The 24794-nt window shown below is 45.9% G+C and overlaps 1 protein-coding gene across 1 annotated transcript in view; it reads left to right on the top strand.

Annotated features, from left to right (window-relative positions):
- Positions 1 to 24794, top strand: part of MDN1 (midasin AAA ATPase 1) — a 335477-nt gene that overhangs the window by 280649 nt on the left and 30034 nt on the right. Inside the window, exons 76-78 of the mRNA XM_069726361.1 lie at positions 1991 to 2117; positions 2794 to 2899; positions 21907 to 22022. Of these exons, the coding sequence (XP_069582462.1) occupies positions 1991 to 2117; positions 2794 to 2899; positions 21907 to 22022 (349 nt within the window). The remainder of the gene's footprint in view (positions 1 to 1990; positions 2118 to 2793; positions 2900 to 21906; positions 22023 to 24794) is intronic.

Here is a 24794-nt window from a genome sequence, read left to right on the forward strand (position 1 = left end):
ACTCTACTTTTTTTTTTAAATTATTCTCCAGATATTGCAAAGGTATGAATTTTGTAATATACTTCATTATGTTGCTTCCTTCGCTCACAAACACTGTTGCTGTGCCATGACAATGCTCATTTCATACTTCTTTAGAAGCTCCGTTCACCTGCAGCTCAGCAATATCCATCCAATATCTTCAAACAGAGTGCAGTCCTTTCCCTGTCTGTTTCCCACTTGCTAATCAGACTGTGGAATTCCCATATCCTTTTTTTGTTGTTTGTTTGTTTTTTGGAACATCATTTAGGGATCTTTGCTGAGCAACAGTTGAAGGCAGCTTCTCAAGGAGCATAAAGTAAACATTAAAACAATACTACAGAGTTTTCAAGAGAAGGAAGCAAAGTCAGGTCATTATTATTTTATTTTTACAGCACCATGTATTCCATGGTGCTGTACATGAGAAAGGGTTACATACAAAACACAAATAGAAATTACAATGAACAGACTAATATTGACAGGTACAGAAGGCAGAGGGATCTGCCCTTGTGGGCTTATATTCTACCGGATAATGGGAAGGTGACAGTAAGTTCTGCGGTTTCAGCAGCTCCAGTGTTGGTGAGGTGACCGCTCTGGTAGTGATGAGGTGGCAGCAGGGTTATTGTAAGCTGTTATGAACAGATGGGTTTTCAAGTTCCTCTTGAAAGTTCTGAATGTAGGGGATAATCGTATGTGTTGGGGCACAGAATTCCAGAGGGTGGGGGGCACTCAGGAGTAGTCTTGCATGTGGTTGGGTGAGGAACTTACAAGTGTGGAGGAGAGAAGGAGGTCTTGGGAGGACCAGAGATTACGTGTGGGAAGATGTCCAGAGATTTTCAGAGATAGATAGGGGAGATATATTATTGTCAGCTCTAGGTTGGTGTTAGTAGTTTGGAGTGGATACATTGAGGAATTGGGAGCTAATGAAGGGATTTGCAGAGGAGTAGCAATGGGAGAGGTGGATTAGTCGTGCAGTAGAATTAAGAGCAGACTGGAGAGGTGCAAGAGTGTCAGCAGAAAGGCCACAGAGGAGGATATTGCAGTATTTGAGGTGGGAGTTGAGGGCATGCACTATTATGTTAGTAAATTAAGGGTTAGGAAAGTATGGATTCTGGAAATATTTTTGAGTTGGAGGTGGCGAGAGCTTGGATGTGTGGTTTGAAGGACAAGGCATAATCAAGGGTTACCCCAAGGCGGCAGACCTCCGGTACAGGGGAAAGTGTGATGTAATTTATTGTGATAGATAGATTGCCCAGGGAAGTTAGGTGAGGTGGAGGGAAGAGGAGTTCAGTTTTGTCTACATTGAACTTCAGGAAGTGAGAGGAGGAGGAATATATGGCTCATAGATACTCCGGGATTCTAGACAGCAGAGAGGTGATGTCTGGGCCAGAGAGGTAGATCTGAGTGTCATCAGCGTAAAGATGGTATTTGAAGCCATGGGAGTTCGGGTCCTGCGACAGGAGTTTACAGGCTGCCGACTGGTGAGTTTCAGTGAAGATGTTGAAGTAATGAAATATATTTAAAAAAAAAACAAAACATAACTTTGCTAAGTTAAGGATAATTGAGCAAAAAGCATACCATTGAAGGGTATGTGCAGATGTCTTCTTCAGGCAGATTAATTCAGAAATGCAAATATTAAACATGGTGTACAGCAATGTTAGAACGACATTGCCTTAGCACATAGTCTGTCTTGTTCCACTTATTTCAACTGATTCAGGGTTCAAAAACCTAGAAACTTTAAAAAAAAATAATTACATGTTCATTCTTCAGGTGACTTGGTAAGCCGCCTGCCATATACACTTCAAAGTAGAGCGCAAAGGCGCTGAGGGAGCTGCTACAGGAAAAAGAGCTGCTTTGCTTAGGAACCAGTTTAGGGTCCAGTTTAAAGATGCCGTGTGCACATTCCCTAAAGCAGAAAAGGAAAACCGGATGCTTACCTCTTCCTCATTGACATTCTTCCTATCATAAATTGTAGGCTTGTCTTATCGCCGGGGAATTGCATGGATGCGTACTAAGGACAATAAGGATATGCTTTGCCTCCGTCCTTTGGACCTTCACAGCGCTTTTGTCATCTCCACACATGGCCTGGAAAACAAATCTGAGTATGGATATTATCTATTTTCCTGAATAGAAATGTTTGCTTTAGCCATTTGTTTAATAAGTGAGGTCCAACACTAGGCAATCTGCAATTCTTTTCATGATAATCAAGACACACATTTACTCAAGGTAACCAAAATATCTGGTCTTATGCTTAGAAATAAATGCCGGTAAAGGCACCCAAAAGGTCCTAGCACACAACTGGACAGCAATTCGCCCCTCTTGTAACACATTCAATTCATTAGTTTGTAAAGACGTCAGAACTATAAATACAAATTGCAGTTTCTACCTTTACTTCACCCAGATACTAGACACAGTTTCCAAAGTCACACTGACTGTAACAATTAGTACCGTAGATGTAACTTCCGATGTAGTGACACATTATCACACTACATGGCATCACATCCTGTCCAGCTATGAGCAACACATACTGTCACCACTTCTCATAGTTGCTTTCTCCTATTGTGGTGTCTATCCTAGTAGGAGACAGTCACGATAACAATACAGCGTACTAGATTGTTTTAGAAAGTAGAATTATTAGGTAAACAATTTTTTGTAAATAAATAACAATACATATATGATTAATTCCATATTCATGGGTCCATGACATGGGCTGAAAATGAGTATTGTTAAAAAATATAGATCTCTGGATTTTGGTACTTGAACACATCTTTCCTTCAGGCTGCTTGCAGAAATCACGACCACATGGGATGGCTGTCAGAAGTATTTCTACAGATCTCTAGCTCGTAATGCTAGACTGGAGACCGCACTGCTGAGTCCTGTGAAGGTGAGAGCTACAGATGTATTGTGGTGAATGTGGTCTGTCTGGGAGCTGAACACTTGCCATTTCTGTTATGGAGAAGCATTGTTCCGTTTTACAAGCTATGGATCTGAGAGGAGCTTAGATTTCCTATTGTTTTGTCTTCTGCCAATTCTCCTTGGAGTCTTCTGCTGTCCCCGACGACTGAGTACTCGCCCTAGTTCTGCATTGTATGTGGAAAGAATATGAAGCCTGTGAAACGGCCCCTTTATGCACCAGCCAGAAGTGTCCCATCACATGCTCCCCAGCCTCCAAGGCCATACGAGGTTGTTGAGTTCAGGTTGATAGACCCGTGGCCAGTTTGTACTGTACTTCATGGTCTTTACACGTACAGTGTTATACAGACATCTGAATTTGCTTTAGGCCTTATTCACACATCAGTGTGTTTTATGAGTATTTCATCAGCATTCATGCTGTCTCCAAAACGTGTCAATCTTTCAATTATAGATTTTCTCTGTAAGTTCCACTTTTGGCTTTAGCAGACAAACACTGATGCAAAAATACTGATGTGTAAATGAGGCCTCAAAATGATGCGGGATAAAATCCAAACGCAAGAAACATTTTATTTACCTCATCTATTCAGTATTCGGCTAATACAGTATTTGACATTGAATGGGGGATGCAACATGTATAGCAATCTCCATAGACAAAAGTATGCATCCTATGCTACCATATTGGTCTCTCGGTTTCTAAAAAGCTCAGTAAGTTAATACTGCAAACCATTGGGAGTATAATTTGCGAAGACTTTTGATCTTTCAGGAAGTATGTACAGTGAGGAAAATAAGTATTTAATACACTACTGACTTAGCTAGTTTTCCCACCTACAACAGAATGGAGAGGTGTGTAATTTTTATGGTAGGTACACTTCATCTGTGAGAGACGGAATCCCAAAAAGAATCCAGAAAATCACATTGTATATTTTTTTTTTTTACATAATTTGATTTTATTGCATGAAATAAGTATTTGATACAATAGAAAAACGGAACTTAATATTTTGTACAGAAACCTTTGTTTGCAATTACAGAGGTCAGACGTTTCCTGTAGTTCTTGACCAAGTTTATACACACTGCAGCAGGGATTTTGGCCCTCTCCTCCATACAGATCTTCTCCAGATCTTTCAGGTTTCGAGGTTGTCACTGGGCAAAATTGAGTTTCAGCTCCCTCCAAAGATTTTTTTTTTTTTTTTATTGGGTTCGGATCTGGAGACTGGGAAGGCCACTCCAGGACCTTGAAATGCTTCTTACGGACCTTGCCCTTAGTTGCCCTGGCTTTGTGTTTCGGATCATTGTCATGCAGAATGACAGAGCCTTGACCCATCTTCAGTGCTCTCACTGAGGGAAGGAGGTTGTTGGCCAAAATCTCGTGATACATGACACCATCCATCTACCTTTCAATACGGTACAGTTGTCCTGTCCCCTTTACAAAAAAGCACGTTTCCCCCCACCATGCTTTATTGTTGGGACGGTGGTTTTGGAGTTGTACTCCTCTTTCTTCTTCCTCCATACATAGCGAGTGTAGTTTACACCAAAAAGTTCTATTTTGGTCTCATCTGACCACATGACCTTCTCCCATGTCTCCTCTGGATCATCCAGATGAACATTGTTGAACGTTCAAATGGGCTTGGACATGTTCTGGCGTGAGCTGGGGGACCTTGCGTGCCCTGCATGATTTTAATCCATGACCGCATAGTGTGTCACTAATGGTAATGTATGAGACTGTGGTCCCAGCTCTCTTCAGGTCATTGACCAGTTCCACCCATGTAGTTCTGGGCTGATTCCTTACCTTTCTCAGAATTATCCTTATCCCACGAGGCAAGATCTTGCATGGAGCCTTAGGCTGGAGTCACACTCAGCATAAGACAATACGGTCCGTATATTACGGCTGCAATACGCTGAAAAGTCCCCAAAAAAGTGGTCCGTAGCTCCTCCGTAGGCAGGGTGTGTCAGCGTATTTTGCGCATGGCATCCTCCGTATGTAATCCGTATGGCATCCGTACTGCGTGTTTTTCTCGCAGGCTTGCAAAACCGACATACGGCTATACAAGGGATCCATGTGTTTAAAAAAAATATATATATATATATGTGTCATTAGACACATATGTGTATATATTATTACTTCATACAGCGCTAGATAGCTTTAAAGCCGGTAATTCAATTACCGGCTTTTGCTATCTCCTTCCTAAACCCGACATGATTTGTGACATGGTTTACATACAGTAAACCATGTCATATCACCTTTTTTCTCCTTCGCCTCATTGGGGGACACAGACCATGGTGTATGCTGCTGCCACCAGGAGGCTGACACTAAGTAATACAAAGAAAAAGTGATCTCCTCCCCTGCAGTATACACCCTCCTGCTGGCTCCCAGCTAACCAGTTCTTGCTTAGTGTCCGTAGGAGGCACACGGACGGGTCTGCTATTCAGACCCAAAGAACTCTTTTTTACCGTTTTTTACTTTTTACTACGGTCGAATGGGGCGACGGATTCTTTCATGTTCCGATCTCCTCGAACCATCAACAGGCGAGCACGGGAGTTTTACCTCTCCGTATCCTCTCCTGCGACGTGGGAAGCCACTGCCTGAGCTGATTCTAGGGGCGACGGGCCCCTTCAAGGGCACCGATCTCCCCCCTTCCTCATCAGACAAGCACTGGAGTTTCACCTTCAGTATCCTCTTCTGCAGCCAGGCCTATTGCCGGACATTCAGCCCTGTCCACCAGGTCTTACCCTCGGCTGTACAGAGGCACCTTCCAGCGTGGCGTCCGAGCAGCCCCCACTGCATCACCACTGAAAAAGCGGATGATGGAAGGAGGCAGACGGTTCCTCTCCACCCCTCTTCTGCAGGGATGGTGGATGGAGGCTCCCCAACCCTGCACCGTCCTATCTACCCGGGGCACAGCTCCTACCTGCAGCATCTGCCACCCCCTCCATATTGGGGTAAGTGCTCCGTGAGATTTGGGTTTTTCCGGCGGTCAGAGGAGGGCTCCATAGCGACAGGGTCCCCACAGAGCCTCGCGGCACTTTTCCCCTCAGTCTGCGGGTGCGCGCCGGCCGAAGCCATAAATTTAGTCCCCGGCTTCAGCCCTGTTTAGGCTGCATCCCGGGAAGCCCCGCCCACCGCTTGCTTCCTTCTAGCGGCTCCGCCCCCCTATTCAGGCGCTTCTCGTTCCAGACGAGATCTCGGCGGCCATCTTCCTCCTCCCTCCATTGCGGTCACTATTTCTTCTGGAGGCGGCTGCGGCCGGTGGTTTTTCAGCGCTGAAGTCAGCGCTATTCCAGACGGGGGACTCAGAATCTGAGTAAGGTGAATCGCCCCAATATCCCCCCCCGGCACGCATCCCGGCAGCATTAAGGGACTAGCTTTCCCTGTTTTTTATATTCTTAAGGGCTGCAATCTCCGGTGCTCCTACACACTACAGAATGTATAGTACAGTGTGCAGGCTTGCAAACGGAGAGCTGTGAGTTCCCAGCAACGAAAGTTAATTTTTAACCTCCGGTCTCATGACTCATTCCCTGGTATTTGATACTCTGCCCGGTAGTCGCTGGGCCCATAGGTGCATCCCCAGCTTTCCATGCCTTTTTTATTAAACCCAGGACCAGCATTCCCTGGTCTTAAGGGTCCCCTATTTTAAAAGGGTCACATCCCCAGCATTCTCTGCTCTGCCAGAAGCCGGTCTCCTTTTCCTTAGTCCTTAATCAGGCCAGAAGCCGGTCTCCTTTTCCTTAGTCCTTAATCAGGCCAGTATGCCCTGGTCTTAAAGGCACAGGGCCAGTAGGCACTGGTCTTAAAGGCACATGGCAAGTATGCCCTCGTCTTAAAGGCACATGACCAGCATACCTGGTCTTAAAGGAGCATGACCAGCATTCTTGTTCTTAAAGGCACATTACCAGCTTTGCTGGTCTTAAAGGCACTTGTTCCAACATTCCTCTCATGACCAGTATTCCTGGTCTTAAAGGCACGTGACCAGCATGCTCTGGTCTTATAGACACGTGACCAGTATCCCCTGGTCTTAAAGACACGTGTCCAGTATACCCTGGTCTTAAAGGCACATGACCAGTATACCCTTGTCTTAAAGGCACGTGACCAGTATTTTCTGGTCTTAAAGGCACATGACCAGTATGCCCTGGTCTTAAAGGCACGTGACCAGTATCCCCTGGTCTTAAACGCTATAACCAGTATGCCCTGGTCTTAAAGGCACATGACTAGTACGTCCTGGTTTTTCAAGGCACATGACCAGTATGCCCTGGTCTTAAAGGCACGTGACCAGTATCCCCTGGTCTTAAACGCAATAACCAGTATGCCCTGGTCTTAAAGGCACATGACTAGTACGTTCTGGTTTTCAAGGCACATGACCAGTATGCCCTGGTCTTAAAGGCACGTGACCAGTATCCCCTGGTCTTAAACGCAATAACCAGTATGCCCTGGTCTTAAAGGCACATGTCTAGTACGTCCTGGTTTTCAAGGCACATGACCAGTATGCCCTGGTCTTAAAGGCACATGTCCAGTATGCCCTGGCTTTTAAAGGCACATGACCAGTATGCCCTGGTCTTAAAGGTACACGACCAGTATGCCCTGGTCTTTAAGGCACGTGACCATTATGCCCTGGACTTAAAGGCTCAGGACCAGTACGCCCTGGTCTTAAACGCAAATGACCAGCATACCCTGGTTTTAAGGGCACATGACCATTATCTCCTGGATTTCAGCATGCCCTGCTTTTAAAGGCACATGAACAGTATGTCATCTTACAAAAGGCACAAGACCAGTATTCCCTGGTCTTAAAGGCTCATGGCCAGTAACCCCTAGTCTTAAAGGCGCATGACCAGTATTTACTGGTCTTAAGGGCACATCATCTATCCTAAGCTGGTCACCCTAACTGAGCTCTGGAGCACTCACATGCTCCCTCTCCTACAATGGGAGCCGTCGGCTAGCAGGGGCCGCAAGTATTCTAAAAAAACGTACAGGTTCTAGAAAATCTCCATCAACATTTGACGGGTGATGCACTGGAAGACCTCTAAGTAGGATACCATACCTGGTCGGAATTTTATGGGCGACGGGTCCCTTAAAGGGCTCCGATTTCCCCCCACACCTTCAACAGACGAGCACACGGAGTGTCGCCTCCATGTATCTTCTTCTGCATCCAGGTCTATCGCCGCAACCTGCCCTGTCCACTCGGAAACCTCAATTCTGGGGATGTACTGAGGCACACATTTGTGGCGTCCCAACAAGGAGGATGTATCAGATGCAAGAAAGTGGACGATTCCTCTCCACGTCCCTGTTAAGAAGATGGTGGATCGAGGTTTTTCCTTATTTTCTTCTCTGCACGACGATGACAGAGACCTGCTGGTTACAGTCCCGCATTCTGTCACTTGGCAGACTCGCCGGGCAGAATTTCTTGCGGTATTCCTACCAGTATCCTGGCCGGTGTATCATCAATTAAGATTCCACAGATGGTCGGATAGCGAATCTAGTTCGTTTCGTCTTGTGGTTTTGGGTTCAGCGCTCTACCCTTCCTTAGCCGCCACATTGGTTGCTTGGCCAAAGGGAGAGAATGAAAGTCTCCGGGTCCCAGACCTTAACTGCTTCGTTCCACATTATAGCTGGCCTATCAAATCTTCTGAGCGGGAGACTAGCAATGGATCGTATCTCTTCTTCAGACTCAACCAGCAGTGGAAACATTGGCCAGGACAGTCTAGATCTAAGGGATCTTGGTTCCAAAATGGAGGGAATGAAAAGTATCTCCATTCCTGGACCCCAAACTTCTAACAACCTTTGACAGGGCCCTTTCTTTTTTCGGATGGAGTTCCTCCGCTCAGCCACTACTTCAACAGAAAAACGTGGTTGTTTTCTGGCATCCATCGACATTCGGGATTCTTACCCTCATATACCTATTTCTCCTCTCTACTATAATCTCGTCGCCTTTCCATTCGCGAACAGCATTTTCACGACCTGGCCCTTCTGCCTGGCTACCACACCAGAGTGGTCGCAAGGGTCATGACGGTTGTCATGTGCTTCTTGCACCTTAGAAGTATGGTCGTCCTGCCCTATTTGGTCGACTTTGTAGCCGCTCTCCTAGAACTACGCTGAGTCGTCCATATCACTTGCAATTACCTCTCTATTGGGCTAGCAGCTAAACTTAGACAAGTTTTTTTCCCTCATTCTCAGCCCAGCAGATCCTCTTTGAGGATGATCCTGCCCAAGAAGGATGGTTATTCTCTCTCGGGTCTAGGTCGTGGCCCTTCTACAGGGAGCTTGCGCACTCGATCTCTCATTCCCTCGGTTCTTTCAATTCGCTAGGAGGGTTCTGAGGGAAAGGACGTCAATGGAAGCAGTTTCCTTCGCTGCGCTCGTTTTCTGCAAGTCAATCAGGCTCTCAAAGGGTAGTCTCTGAGCTCCTTCCTCATCCAGAGCCTTCTCCTGGCCCAATGGCTATTGGGAAATACCATTGCCAGTTTTCTTCTCCCGATCATCCCTCTGTATATCGGAACGGTACGGCTATTCCTTCAGCAGGCCCTCTGCCTTCTGGCGGGTCTTCAGTTGGATAATGCCTCGGCTGTGCCACAAGTTAGCCATCTAGCAAGTACCCACAGTCAAGCGCCATGGCTAAGGTACCTCGCACTCTCTGATGGGCCGAGATCTATCTTCGGTGATCTCAACAGTACATACCCTGGAGTAGAACACTGGGCGGCAGACATATTCAGCCGTCCGGGTTTTTCCTCAAGTGAGTGGGAACTTCACTCGGAAGTCTTCCATCGGACCTGCCTTCACTGGAGTACTCCAGAGGTAGTTCGGATGGCGTCCAAGCTGAACGCCAATGTACTCCAGTTCATGGTTTGGCCTCGCGATCCAAGACCATTGCAGTGCATGATCTATTCTTCCATGGTACCAATTTCCATAACCCCTCTTCCACTACGTCTGAAATCTTTTCGGAAGCGGGTAGGGCCCCAGTGATCCCGGGAGACCCGCACTGACCATGTCAGGTTTTTTCTCGCTTGCGGTACTAGTATTTTTCCGGCTTATTGTCTCAAGCTGGAAATATGGTCTTTCTTGCAGGCCTCAACCTGTAGTTCTTCCCTACCGCGTACCGTTAAATCCGTGGGACCTTAATGGTCCTGGGCATCTTACAGTGGACTCCTTTTTTGATCCGGATAGACTTTTCTATCAGGGAGGGTCTCTCCCCTTCTTTCTCTGCGTTCTTGTCCTCCTGATGAGTCTTCAGATCTCGACGCTCTGTTCTTTATCTTTTTTCCTTATTACCTTCAAGGCAAGGTTGCCCTCTAGCCATCCCCTTCCCTCGTTGCCAAGGGGTATTATATCTCCACTGTTGCAGGGGCATCGTCCTCTCATCTCTTTCGGCTCTAGTCCACAAAGCGGAATGGGTTCTCCATAATCTGGAAGAAGCGAGTGCTCCGAGTGGGTACGTATCGAGGACGACGTCCTTCCAAAGGTTGGACACTTTACTCGGGTTTTTCGATGGTAAGTAGGCTTCCTGACGGTCGCAGGAAGGGTTTAGCCGTTTTTCTTCAGCCACGTTAGCCTGGTGGATTCTTTTCTCCATCCAGGAGTCCTTTCGCGCTAGATATCAGCCTATCTCCCTGTCTGAGGGCTCTAGGCGCCAGACGTCGGCAAGCACGACCGCAGGCTTGCGAATTCCTCCAGGCCGCATGCATTCTTGAAGCACTATAATTCACTCACTTCCACAGATGTGAGTCTGGGCAGGTGGACTTTGCAGGCCGCGGTGGCGCACTTGTAAGTAGCGGCTACACGGCCTGAAGTGATGTTGTCCCCACCCAGGGACTGCTTTGGGACGTCCCATGGTCTGTGTCCCCCAATGAGGCAAAGGAGAAATAGGGATTTTTGTGTACTCACCGTAAAATCCTTTTCTCCGAGCCATTCATTGGGGGACACAGCTCCCACCCTGTTATTAGCTTATGCTTTGTTTTTATCTTTTAATATGTTATATTCTTATATATAATGTGACATGCTTTACGCTTATATGTCGTTATTGATCTCCTACTGCTTTTGCACCGAACTGGTTAGCTGGGAGCCAGCAGGAGGGTGTATACTGCAGGGGAGGAGCTAACTTTTTCTTTGTATTACTTAGTGTCAGCCTCCTGGTGGCAGCAGCATACACCCATGGTCTGTGTCCCCCAATGAATGGCTCGGAGAAAAGGATTTTACGGTGAGTACACAAAAATCCCTATTTTTTGCATATTCCACACTACTAATGTTATTAGTGTGTATATGCAAAATTTGGCCGTTCTATCTACTAAATTAAAGGGTTAAATGGCAGAAAAAATTGGCGTGGGCTCCCACGCAATTTTCTCCGCCAGAGTAGTAAAGCCAGTGACTGAGGGCAGATATTAATAGCCTGGAGAGGGTCCATGGTTATTGGCCCTCCCCTGGCTAAAAACACCTGCCCCCAGCCACCCCAGAAAAGGCACATCTGGAAGATGCGCCTATTCTGGCACTTGGCCACTCTCTTCCCATTCCCGTGTAGCGGTGGGATATGGGGTAATGAAGGGTTAATGCCACCTTGCTATTGTAAGGTGACATTAAGCCAAATTAATAATGGAGAGGCGTCAATTATGACACCTATCCATTATTAATCCAATAGTAGTAAAGGGTTAAAAAATACACAAACACATTATTAACCCCTTAGCGACCGCCGATACGCCTTTTAACGGCGGCCGCTAAGGGTACTTAAACCACAGCGCCGTTAATTAACGGCGCTGTGGAAAAAGTCCATAGCGCCCCCCAGAGGCCGATTTTCTCCGGGGTCTCGGCTGCCGAGGGTAGCCGAGACCCCAGAGAACATGATTCGGGGGGTTTTTAACCCACCCCGCATTTGCGATCGCCGGTAATTAACCGTTTACCGGCGATCGCAAAAAAAAAAAAAAAGCGATCTCTTTTTAATTTCTCTGTCCTCCGATGTGATCGCACATCGGAGGACAGAGAAAAGGGGTCCCAGGTGGCCCCCCAATACTCACCTAGCTCCCCCGATGCTCCTCGTGTCTCCCGGTGGGCGCCGCCATCTTCAAAATGGCGGGCGCAGTGCGCCCGCCGGCCGGCACCGGGAGAATCTTTGGGGTCTCGGCTGCCGGGGGTAGCCGAGACCCCAAAGAGCACGATCGGGGTCGGTATTACCGACCCCTGTTTTGCGATCGCCGGTAATTAACTGTTTACCGGCGACCGCAAAAAAAAAAAAAAAGTAAAGTGTAATTCTCTGTCCTCTGATGTGATCGCACATCAGAGGACAGAGAAATAGGGGGATTCGGGGACCCTAGCATACTCACCTAGGTCCCTGGATCCTCTTGCTGCTCCTCCTGGCCGCCGGCAGAAGAACATGGCGGACGCATGCCCAGTGCGCCCGCCATCTGTCTCCATCTGCCGGCCGGCAGGAGAACAGCAGTTGGGGCTAAAATTAGGGGTAGGGTTAGGTTAGGGGTAGGGTTAGGGGTAGGGGTAGGGTTAGGGGTAGGGTTAGGTTAGGGGTAGGGTTAGGTTAGGGGTAGGGTTAGGGGTAGGGTTAGGGGTAGGGTTAGGTTAGGGGTAGGGTTAGGTTAGGGGTAGGGCTAGGGTTGGGGCTAAATTTAGGGTTAGGGTTGGGGCTAAATTTAGGGTTAGGGTTGGGGCTAAACTTAGGGTTAGGCTTCTTTCACACTTACGTCGGTACGGGGCCGTCGCAATGCGTCGGCCCGACATACCGACGCACGTTGTGAAAATTGTGCACAACGTGGGCAGCAGCTGTAGTTTTTCAACACATCCGCTGCCCAATCTATGTCCTGGGGAGGAGGGGGCGGAGTTACGGCCACGCATGCGCGGTCAGAAATGGCGGATGCGACGTACAAAAAAACGTTTCATTGAACGTTTTTTTGTGCCGACGCTCCGCCAAAACACAACTGATCCAGTGCACGACGGACGCGACGTGTGGCCATCCGTCACGATCCATCGGCAATACAAGTCTATGGGCAAAAAACGCATCCTGCGGGCACATTTGCAGGATCCGTTTCTTGTCCAAAACGACGGATTGCGACGGAATGCCAAACGACGCAAGTGTGAAAGTAGCCCTAGGGCTAGGGTTAGGGTTGGGGCTAAAGTTAGGGCTAGGGTTGGGGCTAAAGTTAGGGTTAGAGCTGGGATTAGGGTTAGGGTTTGGATTAGGGTTCGTATTAGGGTTAGGGTTGGCATTAGGGTTACGCTTGGGATTAGGGTTAGGTTTGGGATTAGGGTTAAGGTTAGGGTTGTGATTAGGGGTGTATTGGGATTAGGGTTAGGTTTGAGGTTAGGGTTGAGATTAGGATTAGGGGTATGTTGGATTTAGGGTTTTGATTAGGGTTATGGTTAGGGTTGACATTAGGGTTGTTTTGGGGTAAGGGTTGTGATTATGGTTAGGGTTAGTGATTAGGATTATGGATGAGGTTGGGATTAGGGTTAGGGGTGTGTTGGGGTTAGGGTTGGAGCTAGAATTGGGGGGTTTCCACTGTTTAGGTACATCAGGGGGTCTCCAAACACGACAGCCAATTTTGCGCTCAAAAAGTCAAATGGTGCTCCCTCCCTTCTGAGCTCTGCCGTGCGCCCAAACAGTGGGTTACCCCCACATATGGGGCATCAGCGTACTCGGGATAAATTGGACAACAACTTCTGGGGTCCAATTTCTCTTGTTACCCTTGTGAAAATAAAAACTTGGGGGCTACAAAATCTTTTTTGTGAAAAAAAAAATATTTTTTATTTTCACGACTCTGCATTCTAAACTTCTGTGAAGCACTTGGGCATTCAAGGTTCTCACCACACATCTAGATAAGTTCCATGGGGGGTCTAGTTTCCAAAATGGGGTCACTTGTGGAGGGTTTCTACTGGTTAGGTACATCAGGGGCTCTGCAAACGCAACATAATACCCGCAGACCATTCTATCAAAGTCTGCATTCCAAAACGGCGCTCCTTCCTTCCGAGCTCTGCCGTGCGCCCAAACAGTGGTTTACCCCCACATATGGGGTACCAGCATACTCAGGACAAATTGGACAACAACTTTTGGGGTCCAGTTTCTCTTGTTACCCTTGTGAAAATAAAAATTTGGTGGCTAAAAAATCTTTTTTGTGGAAAAAAAAAATATTTTTTATTTTCACGGCTCTGCATTATAAACTTCTGTGAAGCACTTGGGCATTCAAGGTTCTCACCACACATCTAGATAAGTTCCATGGGGGGTCTAGTTTCCAAAATGGGGTCACTTGTGGGGGATTTCTACTGTTTAGGCACATCAGGGGCTCTCCAAACGCGACATGGCGTCCGATCTCAATTCCAGCCAATTCTACATTGAAAAAGTAAAACGGCACTCTTTCTCTTCCAAGCTCTGCGGTGCGCCCAAACAGTGGTTTACCCCCACATATTGGGTATCGACGTACTCAGGAGAAATTGCACAACAACTTTTGTGGTCTAATTTCTCCTGTTACCCTTGTGAAAATAAAAATTTGTGGGCAAAAAGATAATTTTTGTAGAAAAAATGCAATTTTTTTTTTCATGGCTCTACGTTATAAACTTCTGTGAAGCACATGGGGGTTCAAAGTGCTCGCCACACATCTAGATAAGTTCCTTAAGGGGTCTAGTTTCCAAAATGGTGTCACTTGTGGGGGGTTTCCACTGTTTAGGCAAATCAGGGGCTCTCCAAACGCGACATGGCGTCCAATCTCAATTCCAGCCAATTCTACATTGAAAAAGTAAAACGGCACTCCTTCTCTTCCAAGCTCTGCGGTGCGCCCTAACAGTTGTTTACCCCCACATATTGGGTATCAGCGTACTCAGGAGAAATTGCACAACAACTTTTGTGGTCTAATTTCTCCTGTTACCCTTGTGAAAATAAGAATTTGTGGGCAAAAAGATCATTTTTGTGTAAACAAAAGCGATTTTTTATTTTCACGGCTCTACGTTATAAACTTCTGTGAAGCACTTGGGGGTTCAAAGTGCTCACCACACATCTAGATAAGTTCCTTAAGGGGTCTAGTTTCCAAAATGGTGTCACTTGTGGGGAGTTTCCACTGTTTAGGTACATCAGGGGCTCTCGAAACGTGACATGGCGTCTGATCTCAATTCCAGCCAATTCTGCATTGAAAAAGTCAAACGGCGCTCCTTCACTTCCAAGCTCTGCGGTGCGCCCTAACAGTGGTTTACCCCCACATATGGGGTATTGGCGTATTCAGGAGAAATTGCATAACAAAATTTATGGTTACATTTCTGTTTTTACACTTGTGAAAATAAAAAAAATGGTTCTGAATTAAGATGTTTGCAAAAAAAAGTTAAATGTTCATTTTTTCCTTCCACATTGTTTCAGTTCCTGTGAAGCACGTAAAGGGTTAATAAACTTCTTGAATGTGGTTTTGAGAACCTTGAGGGGTGTAGTTTTTAGAATGGTGTCACACTTCATTATTTTCTATCATATAGACCCCTCAAAATGACTTCAAATGTGATGTGGTCCCTAAAAAAAAATGGTGTTGTAAAAATGAGAAATTGCTGGTCAACTTTTAACCCTTATAACTCCCTAACAAAAAAAAATTTTGTTTCCAAAATTGTGCTGATGTAAAGTAGACATGTGGGAAATGTTATTTATTAACTATTTTTTATGACATATCTCTCTGATTTAAGGGCATAAAAATACAAAGTTTGAAAATTGCAAAATTTTAAAAATTTTCGCCATATTTCCGTTTTTTTCATAAATAATCGCAAGTAATATCGAAGAAATGTTACCACTAACATGAAGTACAATATGTCACGAAAAAACAATCTCAGAATCAGCGGGATCCGTTGAAGCGTTCCAGAGTTATAACCTCATAAAGTGACAGTGGTCAGAATTGCAAAAATTGGCCTGGTCATTAAGTACCAAATTGGCTCTGTCACTAAGGGGTTAAAAATTATTTTAATGAAATAAACACAAAGGTTGTTGTAATATTTTATTCAACCCCCAATCCAGTCACTGAAGACCCTCGTTCTGTAACCAAAAAAAAAAAAATAACCAACAATATCCTTACCTTCCGAAGATCTGTAATGTCCAACGATGTAAATCCATCTGAAGGGGTTAAAATATTTTGCAGCCACGAGCTTTGCTAATGCAACATTGTTCGTGGCTGCAAAACCCCGGGGAATGAAGGTAAAGTAGGTCAATGACCTATATTTACCTTCATTTGCGGTGAGGCGCCCTCTGCTGGTTGTCCCTAGATCGTGGGAACTTTCCTAGAAAGCTCCCAGGCTCGAGTTCATATGAGGACAACCAGCAGAGGGCGCCTCTAATGAACTCGAGCCTGGGAGCTTTCTAGGAAAGCTGTGCCGTTTGTTTGGCGAGTTTTACGGACGTATTTTCTGCGCTCTTACGTCCGTAAAACTCGCTAGTGTGACTCCAGCCTTAGACATTGGAAGACTGACATTCATCTTGTGTTTCTTCCATTTTTTAATAATTGTGCCAACAGTTGTTGCCTTCTTATCAAGCTGCTTGCCTTTTGTCCGGTATCACAGCCTTGTGCAGGTCTACAATTTTGTCTCTGGTGTCCTTAGACTACTTTGGTCTTGGCCATAGTGGAGAGGTTGGAGCATGATTGATTGTGTGTGCGCACAGGTGTCTTTTTATACAGGTAAGAAGTTCAAACAGGTGCAATTAATACTGGTAATGAGTGCAGAATAGTTTCTTAAAGACAAACTAACAGGTCTGTGAGAGCCACAGACCTGTTAGTCTTGCTGGTTGGTAGGTGATCAAATACTTATTTCATTCAGTAAAGTGCCATTTAATTATGTATAAATCATACAATGTGATTTTCTGGATTTTTTGTTAAGATACTGTCTCTCACACTTGGTATACCTACAAAGAAATTTATAGACCTCTCCATTCTTTGTAGGTGGGAAAACTTGCAGAATCGGCAGTATATCAAACACTTATTTCTCCTTCGCCTCATTGGGGGACACAGGACCATGGATGTATGCTGAAAGTTAGCTTCTCCCCTGCAGTATACACCCTCGCAGGCTCCCAGAGGACCAGTTCTTGCTTAGTGTCTGGAGGAGTCACACGGGTCTGCTATTCAGACCAAAAACTTTTTTTTTTTTAAATTTTCACTTTTCATTCTCAATTTTTAATTCTTAAGATTTTTTACTTGGATGAGGGGGCGACGGATCCTTTCAAGGCTCCGATCTCCCCGAACCAACAACAGGTTAGCGCGTGGAGTGTCGCCTCCACATATCCTCTCCTGCGACATGGGATGCCATGCCTGGGCTGATTTTTAGGGGCGACAGGTCTCTTAAAGGGCACCAATCTCCCTGCACCATCAACAGACGAGCACATGGAGTGTCGCCTCCATGTATCCTCTTCTGCAGCAAGGCCTAATGCCGGACAGTCAGGCCTGTCCACCAGGATTAAACCCCTTGGATGCACAGAGGCACCCTCCGTTTTGGCGTCCATGCAGCCCCCACTGCTTCACCACTGTCTAGGAGATGAAGCAAGGAGGCAGACGGTTCCCCTCCATCTCCCTATGAAAGGCAGAGTGGATTGAGGGTTTTTAACCTTATCCCTGCACTGTCCAAAAATCACCAGCGACAGCAGCTGCACATTAGAGTTACCTGCACTACAGCGAAGGTACCTGCAGCATCGTCCGAAAGACATCTCCAGCTTCTCCGGTTAAGCGCTGAGGACAGAGGCTCTGAGCAGTCCGGGCACAGGCAGTAGACTTTTCCTGGCGAGGGGGGGGGTTCTGTTTTTCGGGCCTGGGTAAAATTTAGTCCCCGCCTTTGGTCTTGTACTTGAAGCTCCACCCGTGCTGATGCTTTTCGGTGGCCCAACCCACTTTTTCGCCGCTTCTCGTTCTGAACGAGAGTTGCTTATGAAATCTCATCGGCCATCTTTCTACACCGTGTCGCAAGCTGACAGGGTCTCCGGATGATCAGGAAGTCTCCTGCTTGCCCAGATAGCGACACGGAGTGTGATTCTCGTGGCTGGGACACAGGACCTGGGTAAGGAGTGCTGCATTAGCTCTCTCTCCCATTCAGTATCCTTTCATCTGTGGGAACCCTGATTAAGGGGGCACATTGGAGTACATCATGTCCCAGCCTCGGGCATCTAAAAAGCCCCATAAGACTCTTAGTCTTTTTCACTTCATGTAACTCCTGCCAGTCTGCGTTTCCAAAAGCTCAGAGTTGCCGCTCTGCAAAGCCTGTGACCCCAAATGCGCTCAGGAGCCCCCGCTGACACTAAGCCCAGTGTCCTTAGTCCCCCTGAGTGGGTCTCATCTCTGTCACAATCTAGGACTTCTGTGGCCAAAGCGCTTGAATCCTTCAGTGTTCCTTCTGGGGATCGTGGTGTTCGCACGTCTGACGCAGGGGACCCTCCCCTACACGGGAACAATCGGCTAGCAGTGGCTGCACACAATCTAGAAATTTACAAGCGTCCAGGACACAGATACGTAGTACGCCTCCCGTACAGTCATGTGCTCTGGCATTCGTGAGCCCCATCTCTCGCTCTCCCTCTCCAGTCTTTGATAGCGAACTCTATTCTGAGTATGAATCGGACATCTCCTTAGATCCGGATTCGCCAGACTTTCAGCGGTCGATTCTCTGATTGAGACAGTCAACCAAATTCTGAAGGTTGATGAAAATCTGGCTCTTTCCCTGATCACGCTGAGTGCTTAAAAAAAAGAAGCTAAGCATCCTCATAGGACATTCGCCGTTCACCCGGAGTTTTGGGATATAGTTAATCGGCACAGGGAGCTACCGGATAAGCGCTTTACATGACAAAAACCTCTTGAGGCGAAGTACCCTTTCTCAGCTAATCTGAGAAAAGATTGGGCTGAGTCCCCTGTAGTAGACCCACCAGTCTCTTGCCTGGCATCCAAAACCCTTCTATCCCTGCCAGACTGATCATCTATTAAAAATCCCAAAGACCGCCAGATTGAGCCAAATTTTCTATCTGTCTTCGAGGCCTCAGGTGCTGCTCTATATCCTTCCTTCGCTGCAGCGTGGGTAGCTAAAGAAATGGTTTCCTGTTCGGAGACCTTGGCTAATTCCATTCAGAGCAGTAATCTTCCTCCAGAGGCATCGCAGCTGGCTTGCCAAATGTCTCGGGTAGGAGATTACCTGGTACACGCTTCTTTGGATGCGGCTAACTGTGCTGCTCTGTCAGCGACAAATGCTATCACTATCAGAACATATTTATGGCTCAGAGAATGGAAGGTGGATTCTGCATTAAAAAAAACGTCTCTTCCATAGTTGGCGTTTATTTGGAGAGAAGCTGGAACAGCTTATCTCGGATGCTACGGGAGGAAAGAGCAATTTTCTTCCCTAGCAGAGGTTTAGGCGACCTTTTCGGCGTCAGCAAATCCATTTTCAATCCTTTTGCACCAATCCGGTTTGGTCCACTACCACTCCCTCTTCAGGATCAGGACGCTCTCCATGTAGGAACAGAGATCCTAAGACAGCCCAAACAGTCTGGATCTAGGTCCCAAAGATTTTCCACCCAATGACTCATGGGGTTCTCCGGTCGACGCCAGCAGGGTAGGCGGTCGCCTGCTTCTTTTTCACTAGGTCTGGGTCTCAGTCGTTCTCGACGAATGGGTCAGAGACCTAGTGTCTTCCGGATACAAAATCAATTTTTCTTCACGTCCCCAAGCTTGTTTCTCTCCTTCCCGGCTTCCAGCGTCAAGTACGAGGGCAAAAGCTCTTTCCCGAGCCATATTTTCTTTGAGCTGCGATGGCGTCATTGTCCCAGTTCCGGAAAATGAAAGGTTTGAGGGATTCTACTCCAACCTATTTGCTGTCCCAAAAAAGGATGGAAAAGTGAGACCCATACTAGACCTCAAACTTCTAAAGAAGTTTGTCAAGGTCCGTCACTTCCGCATGGAGACTCTGCTTTCAAACATTACCTCAATGGAGAAGGGTGAGTTTCTAGCATCCATCGATATTTGAGATGCTTACCTGTACATCCAAATTCCCCACCACCACCAAAGATTCCTGCATTTCGCCATTTGCGAACAGCATTTTCAATTCATGGCCTTGCCCTTCGGTCTCGCTACCACTCCCAGGATGTTCACAAAAGTCATGGCGGCCATCATGTCCATTTTGCACTCTCGGGGCGTGTTCGTCCTGCTCCACCTGGACAACCTCCTAGTCAAGGGTCCGTCTTTCCACGACTGCTCAGAGTCCGTTCGTATCACTTGCGATACTCTTTCTTGTCTTGGTTGGCTGATAAACTTAGCCAACTCTTCCCCCGTTCCAACTTAGCACATATCCTTTTTAGGCATGACCCTGGACACCTCTGGAGGGTTGGTGATTCTCCCTCGAGACAAGGTTCTAGCTCTTCAGCAAGGAGCCACTTTCTCAGTCATTTCCTCATTCCATCCGCTTTGCGATGAAGGTACTGGGGAAAATGGTGGCAGCAATGGAAGTGGTTCCCTTTGCACAGATGCACAACCATCAAAGGGGGTACCCAGAGCAGGACAGCCATGTGCGAGGTAACTCGCATTCTTCGATGGGCATAGAGAAACCACTCAGTGATCTCAGCAGTGCACATACCAGGCGTGGAAAACTGGGCAGCAGATCTACTCAGCGGTAAGGGTCTCGCCCCGGGGGAGTGGGAACTTCATCCAGAAGTTTTCCAACAGATCTGTCTTTGTTGGGGGACCCAGGATGTGGATCTGATGGCGTCCAGACTGAATGCCAAAGTCTCCAGATTCATAGCTCGGTCTCGAGATCCAAGAGCCATAGATAGGAGTGGATGCTCTGGTTCTTCCGTGGTCCCAGTTCTGTCTTCCGTACATTTTTCCCCCGCAGCCGCTTCTTCCAAGAGTCATCAGGAAGATCAAGGCGGAAAGGGTTCCAGTGATCCTGGTCGATCCGGATTGGCCATGTAGAGTTGGTGCGCGTTGTTGCCGACGTACCCTGGAGACTGCTGGATTATCCAGTTCTGCTCTCCCCAGGCAGAACTCAGCGGCCCTATGTTTAATGGCTTGGCCGTTGAGTCCTGGATACTGACCCAGGCTGGTTTTTCGCAACGGGTCGCGTCCACAATGATCAGTGCTCATAAGCCTACGGTGGTACATATTTATCAAAGTACCTGGAAGACATTTTTTGCTTGGTGCAAGGATCGTTGATGTCTTCCCCTCCTCTTCTCTATTCCCACCATTCTAGAGTTCTTACAGACTGGCCTGGACTCAGGCCTGGCGCACAGCTCGCTCAAGGGCCAGATATCCGCCTTATCGGTCTTATTCCAACGTAGGATTGCGACAAAACCTCAGGTAAAGATGTTCATTCAGGGGGTTACACATGTGCTTCCCCCCTGTCACATGCCTTTAGACCCTTGGGACCTTAACTTGGTCGTGGGAGTCTTACTATAAGCTCATTTTGAACTGCTTCAGTACATTTTGCTCACCTTTCTGTCCTGGAAAGTTGCCTTTCTCGCTGCAATCACATCAATCAAGCGGGTTTCGGAGCTGGCTGCTCTGTCCTGTCAGGCGCCTTTCCTTATTTTCCACCAGTCCCATGGTCCTGTGACCCCCAAGGAGGTGAAGGAGAAATACTGATTTTTGTGTACTCACCGTAAAATCCTTTTCTCCGAGCCACTCGTTGGGGGACACAGCACCCACCCTGTTAGCCTAATAGCTTGTGCTTGCTCTTTAGTTTCACATGTTGTACTCTTATGTATTGTAAATGTTCTCCTACTGCTTTTGCACTGAACTGGTTCTCTGGCAGCCAGTGGGTGGTGTATACTGCAGAGGAGGAGCTAACTTTCTTAGTATTAACTTAGTGTCAGCCAACTAGTGGCAACAGCATACACCCACGGTCCTGTATCCCCTAATAAGTGGCTCGGAGCCAAATGATTTTATGGTGAGCACACAAAAATACCTATTTTACCGGTGTGTGTATGTATGTATGTATATAGGTAGATAGATAGAGCTATATCTGAATTTATGTACGATTTTTACGGATTTTTACATATCTTCCTGTTCTCTGCTGTTTAGGAACTTGGCTTGGGTAACATTGAGAGATGCAAGGGTTTTTCCGGTTATCTTTTAAAGACCCTAATGAAACAGAGGAGTTCCCTTACCAATATTACAGATCAGTGGATTGTTTTACGGTAACGTTTAGTTTTTTTTTTTTATGAATTGAAACAAAGATCTCAACATTTGATTTATTTATTTTTTCTTCTCAATGTTTAGGTCTTGCATCTGACATTTAGATTTTTTTCTGGCATCTTAAATAGAATTTGTTAGCAGGTTTTGCCACCTAATCTGAGAGCAGCAAAATGTAGGGGCGTATGTTGGGGCATAGACCCTGATTCCAGTGATATGTCACATACTGGTCTGCTTGATGTAGTTTTGATAATTTTCTGATGATAAAACAGTGATTTTTATCATTAGAGGATCAGTAAGCTTGCTGCCATAAGGGCCTCCATATTCATTAGCTCTGAGGGACTCCACCCCAACCACTGATTTACATCTTTCTGCCAATGCAAAGTGTATGCAGAAGAAATTATCAGAGACTCTCCTGTGTAGTTGTGTTTTTTGTCTGCTGTATGACGCAGCATTCTTATGATTGGGTACAATCATACAGAGGAAAAACTAGACACCCAATGTGAAAATCAGTATAGGCTTTTTCATTGTGGAGAAAATGTTGGGTCTAACCTCATAATGTCATCACAATGTTTTTGACCTATCCCAGGTATTGGGGAATAATGCGCCGATACCCAGGAAAGATCTAGTGTGTTATGTGTGACAAATGCTGCTCACACTGTCATCTTCCGCACTGCTTCACACTGCAGCTCTCCCAGCAAGGTCATGTCCCTGCAATCCAGTTCCTCTCTCACAGTGCTGGGAAAAGAGAGCTGCAGCTTTGGAGCAGAGATGAAGATGATTGTGCAAGAAGCACTGATCACTTATAATACTCTAGATCTATCCCAGGTATCGGCACTTTATTCTCCAATACATGAGATAGATTCAGTGTGTTGTATGCGATGACATTACAACACAGCTCTCCCCTTTTTCTGGTGCTGTGTTATCAGTAGACAACAGGGGTGAGAAAATCTGTGATGAGGTTAAACACAATAGTCACACTGAAAAGGCCTGTTCTTACCTTCTTTGAAAAAGTTTGATTTTTCTTTTCTTTCGTATGATGCTGCATTCTTATGACTGGGCAGTGTCCTATAGGAGAAAGAGTAAATGCCCCCTATAGAAGAATCTCTGCTACAGCGCCTTTATTTGAAGTGTAAATTAGCATAGTTGATGCTCTAAACTTTAAGGCTGTGTGCACACGTTGCGTTTTTTCCTGATTAAAAAGCTATAAAACCGCAAAAAAACCCGCATACAATAAGCATCCCATCATTTAGAATGAATTCCGCATGTTTTGTGCACATGATGCGTTTTTTTCCACGAAAAAAACGCATCGCGGTAAAAACCGCAGCATGTTCATTAATTTTGCCTTTTTTTTGTGGATTTCCCACTACAAAATGCATTGGGAAGTGTCCGGAAAAACCGCGGCAAAAACGCATGCGGTTTTCTTGCAGAAAATGTCTGTTTTTTCTCAGGAATTTTCTGCGAGAAATCCTGAACGTGGTGTGCACATAGCCTTCAAGTCAATATCTCTGCAACAAATTTAAAAAAGAGAAAAAAATACATTTTCTTCCTCTCTACAGCCATTTTATCATAAGGTAGTCAGTTTAACATGCACAAAGTGGTGCAAGGCCTGTTGTCGACGTTTTGAGATCTTCATCAAGAAACCCAATGCACATCATCTGATTTCATTTTAGTCAAATGGCAAATACAATTTGGGAAGAAGCAACCACAGCCAATATAGAATGGTCAAAGAAGATCTCCCAAACAGGAATAAGATTAAAATGCCTTTATTGTATATACTTGGCAAATATTAAATAGAAAATACAGATAATAAAATGTAGACATATGTGTGCACAATGAGACAATATTTTTTGTATAAATAAAATCAATATCAACAATAGTACAGGCTGACCCTTTTAAAAAATATATTATATTTAAATGACAGGTTCATACATCACCCCAAGATGACATATATGGTTAACTGGAATTACATGTAGCACAAAATCCGCATATCCTCAAAATATACCCTCCTTAAGGCAATATGTGCAAAATTATAACAAAGTAATAACTTATATGTGCAATATAGCAATATAAAGTGCAGAAAAAAGGGGGAAGGTTGAATATAACCAATGTAATATACTGGATTGTGTCAAGTCACAGAAAGTGCAATGTGCAAAAAATTATAAAAAAAGCACAGAGTGCAAAAAACATGCAAGTTTTGCTACTATAAGTGGAGTATAAACTGAACCACAGTGTGCAAAACGGCCTATAAGGAAGCTACTGTTAATTGGGCAGTGTAAAATTACACAATGCACATTTTATGTGCCAATAATAATTATTCCAATCTGTCACCATAAAGAGCCGGATATAAAACAGCTAAGTTGCCACCATTTGGCTCAAATAATGTATATGAATAGTGGTTGTAATCTGCCACTACATGGAGCCAGAGATAGATCGGTAAATAAATCCAGCTGTATAGCCACTATCCGGTCCAAATACAATCTAGATCAAGAGACCAGAGGACCGGATGCTAATCCAGCCAATATGGCACAATGCAGGGGGATGTATTGAATCTCCAATATACCTGTAGAAGTAGGGTCAGCCGAATCCCAAAGTAGCGCACCCCGACGCGTGTTTCGGATTACTATTCTTCGTCAGGGGAAGGACGAAGGATAGTAATCCGAAATGCGCGTCGGCTGACCCTACTTCTACAGGTATATTGGAGATTCAATACATCCCCCTGCATTGTGCCATATTGGCTGGATTAGCATCCGGTCCTCTGGTCTCTTGATCTAGAT

Source organism: Ranitomeya imitator, chromosome 5 (assembly GCF_032444005.1).
Source record: "Ranitomeya imitator isolate aRanImi1 chromosome 5, aRanImi1.pri, whole genome shotgun sequence".
Taxonomy (NCBI): domain Eukaryota; kingdom Metazoa; phylum Chordata; class Amphibia; order Anura; family Dendrobatidae; genus Ranitomeya; species Ranitomeya imitator.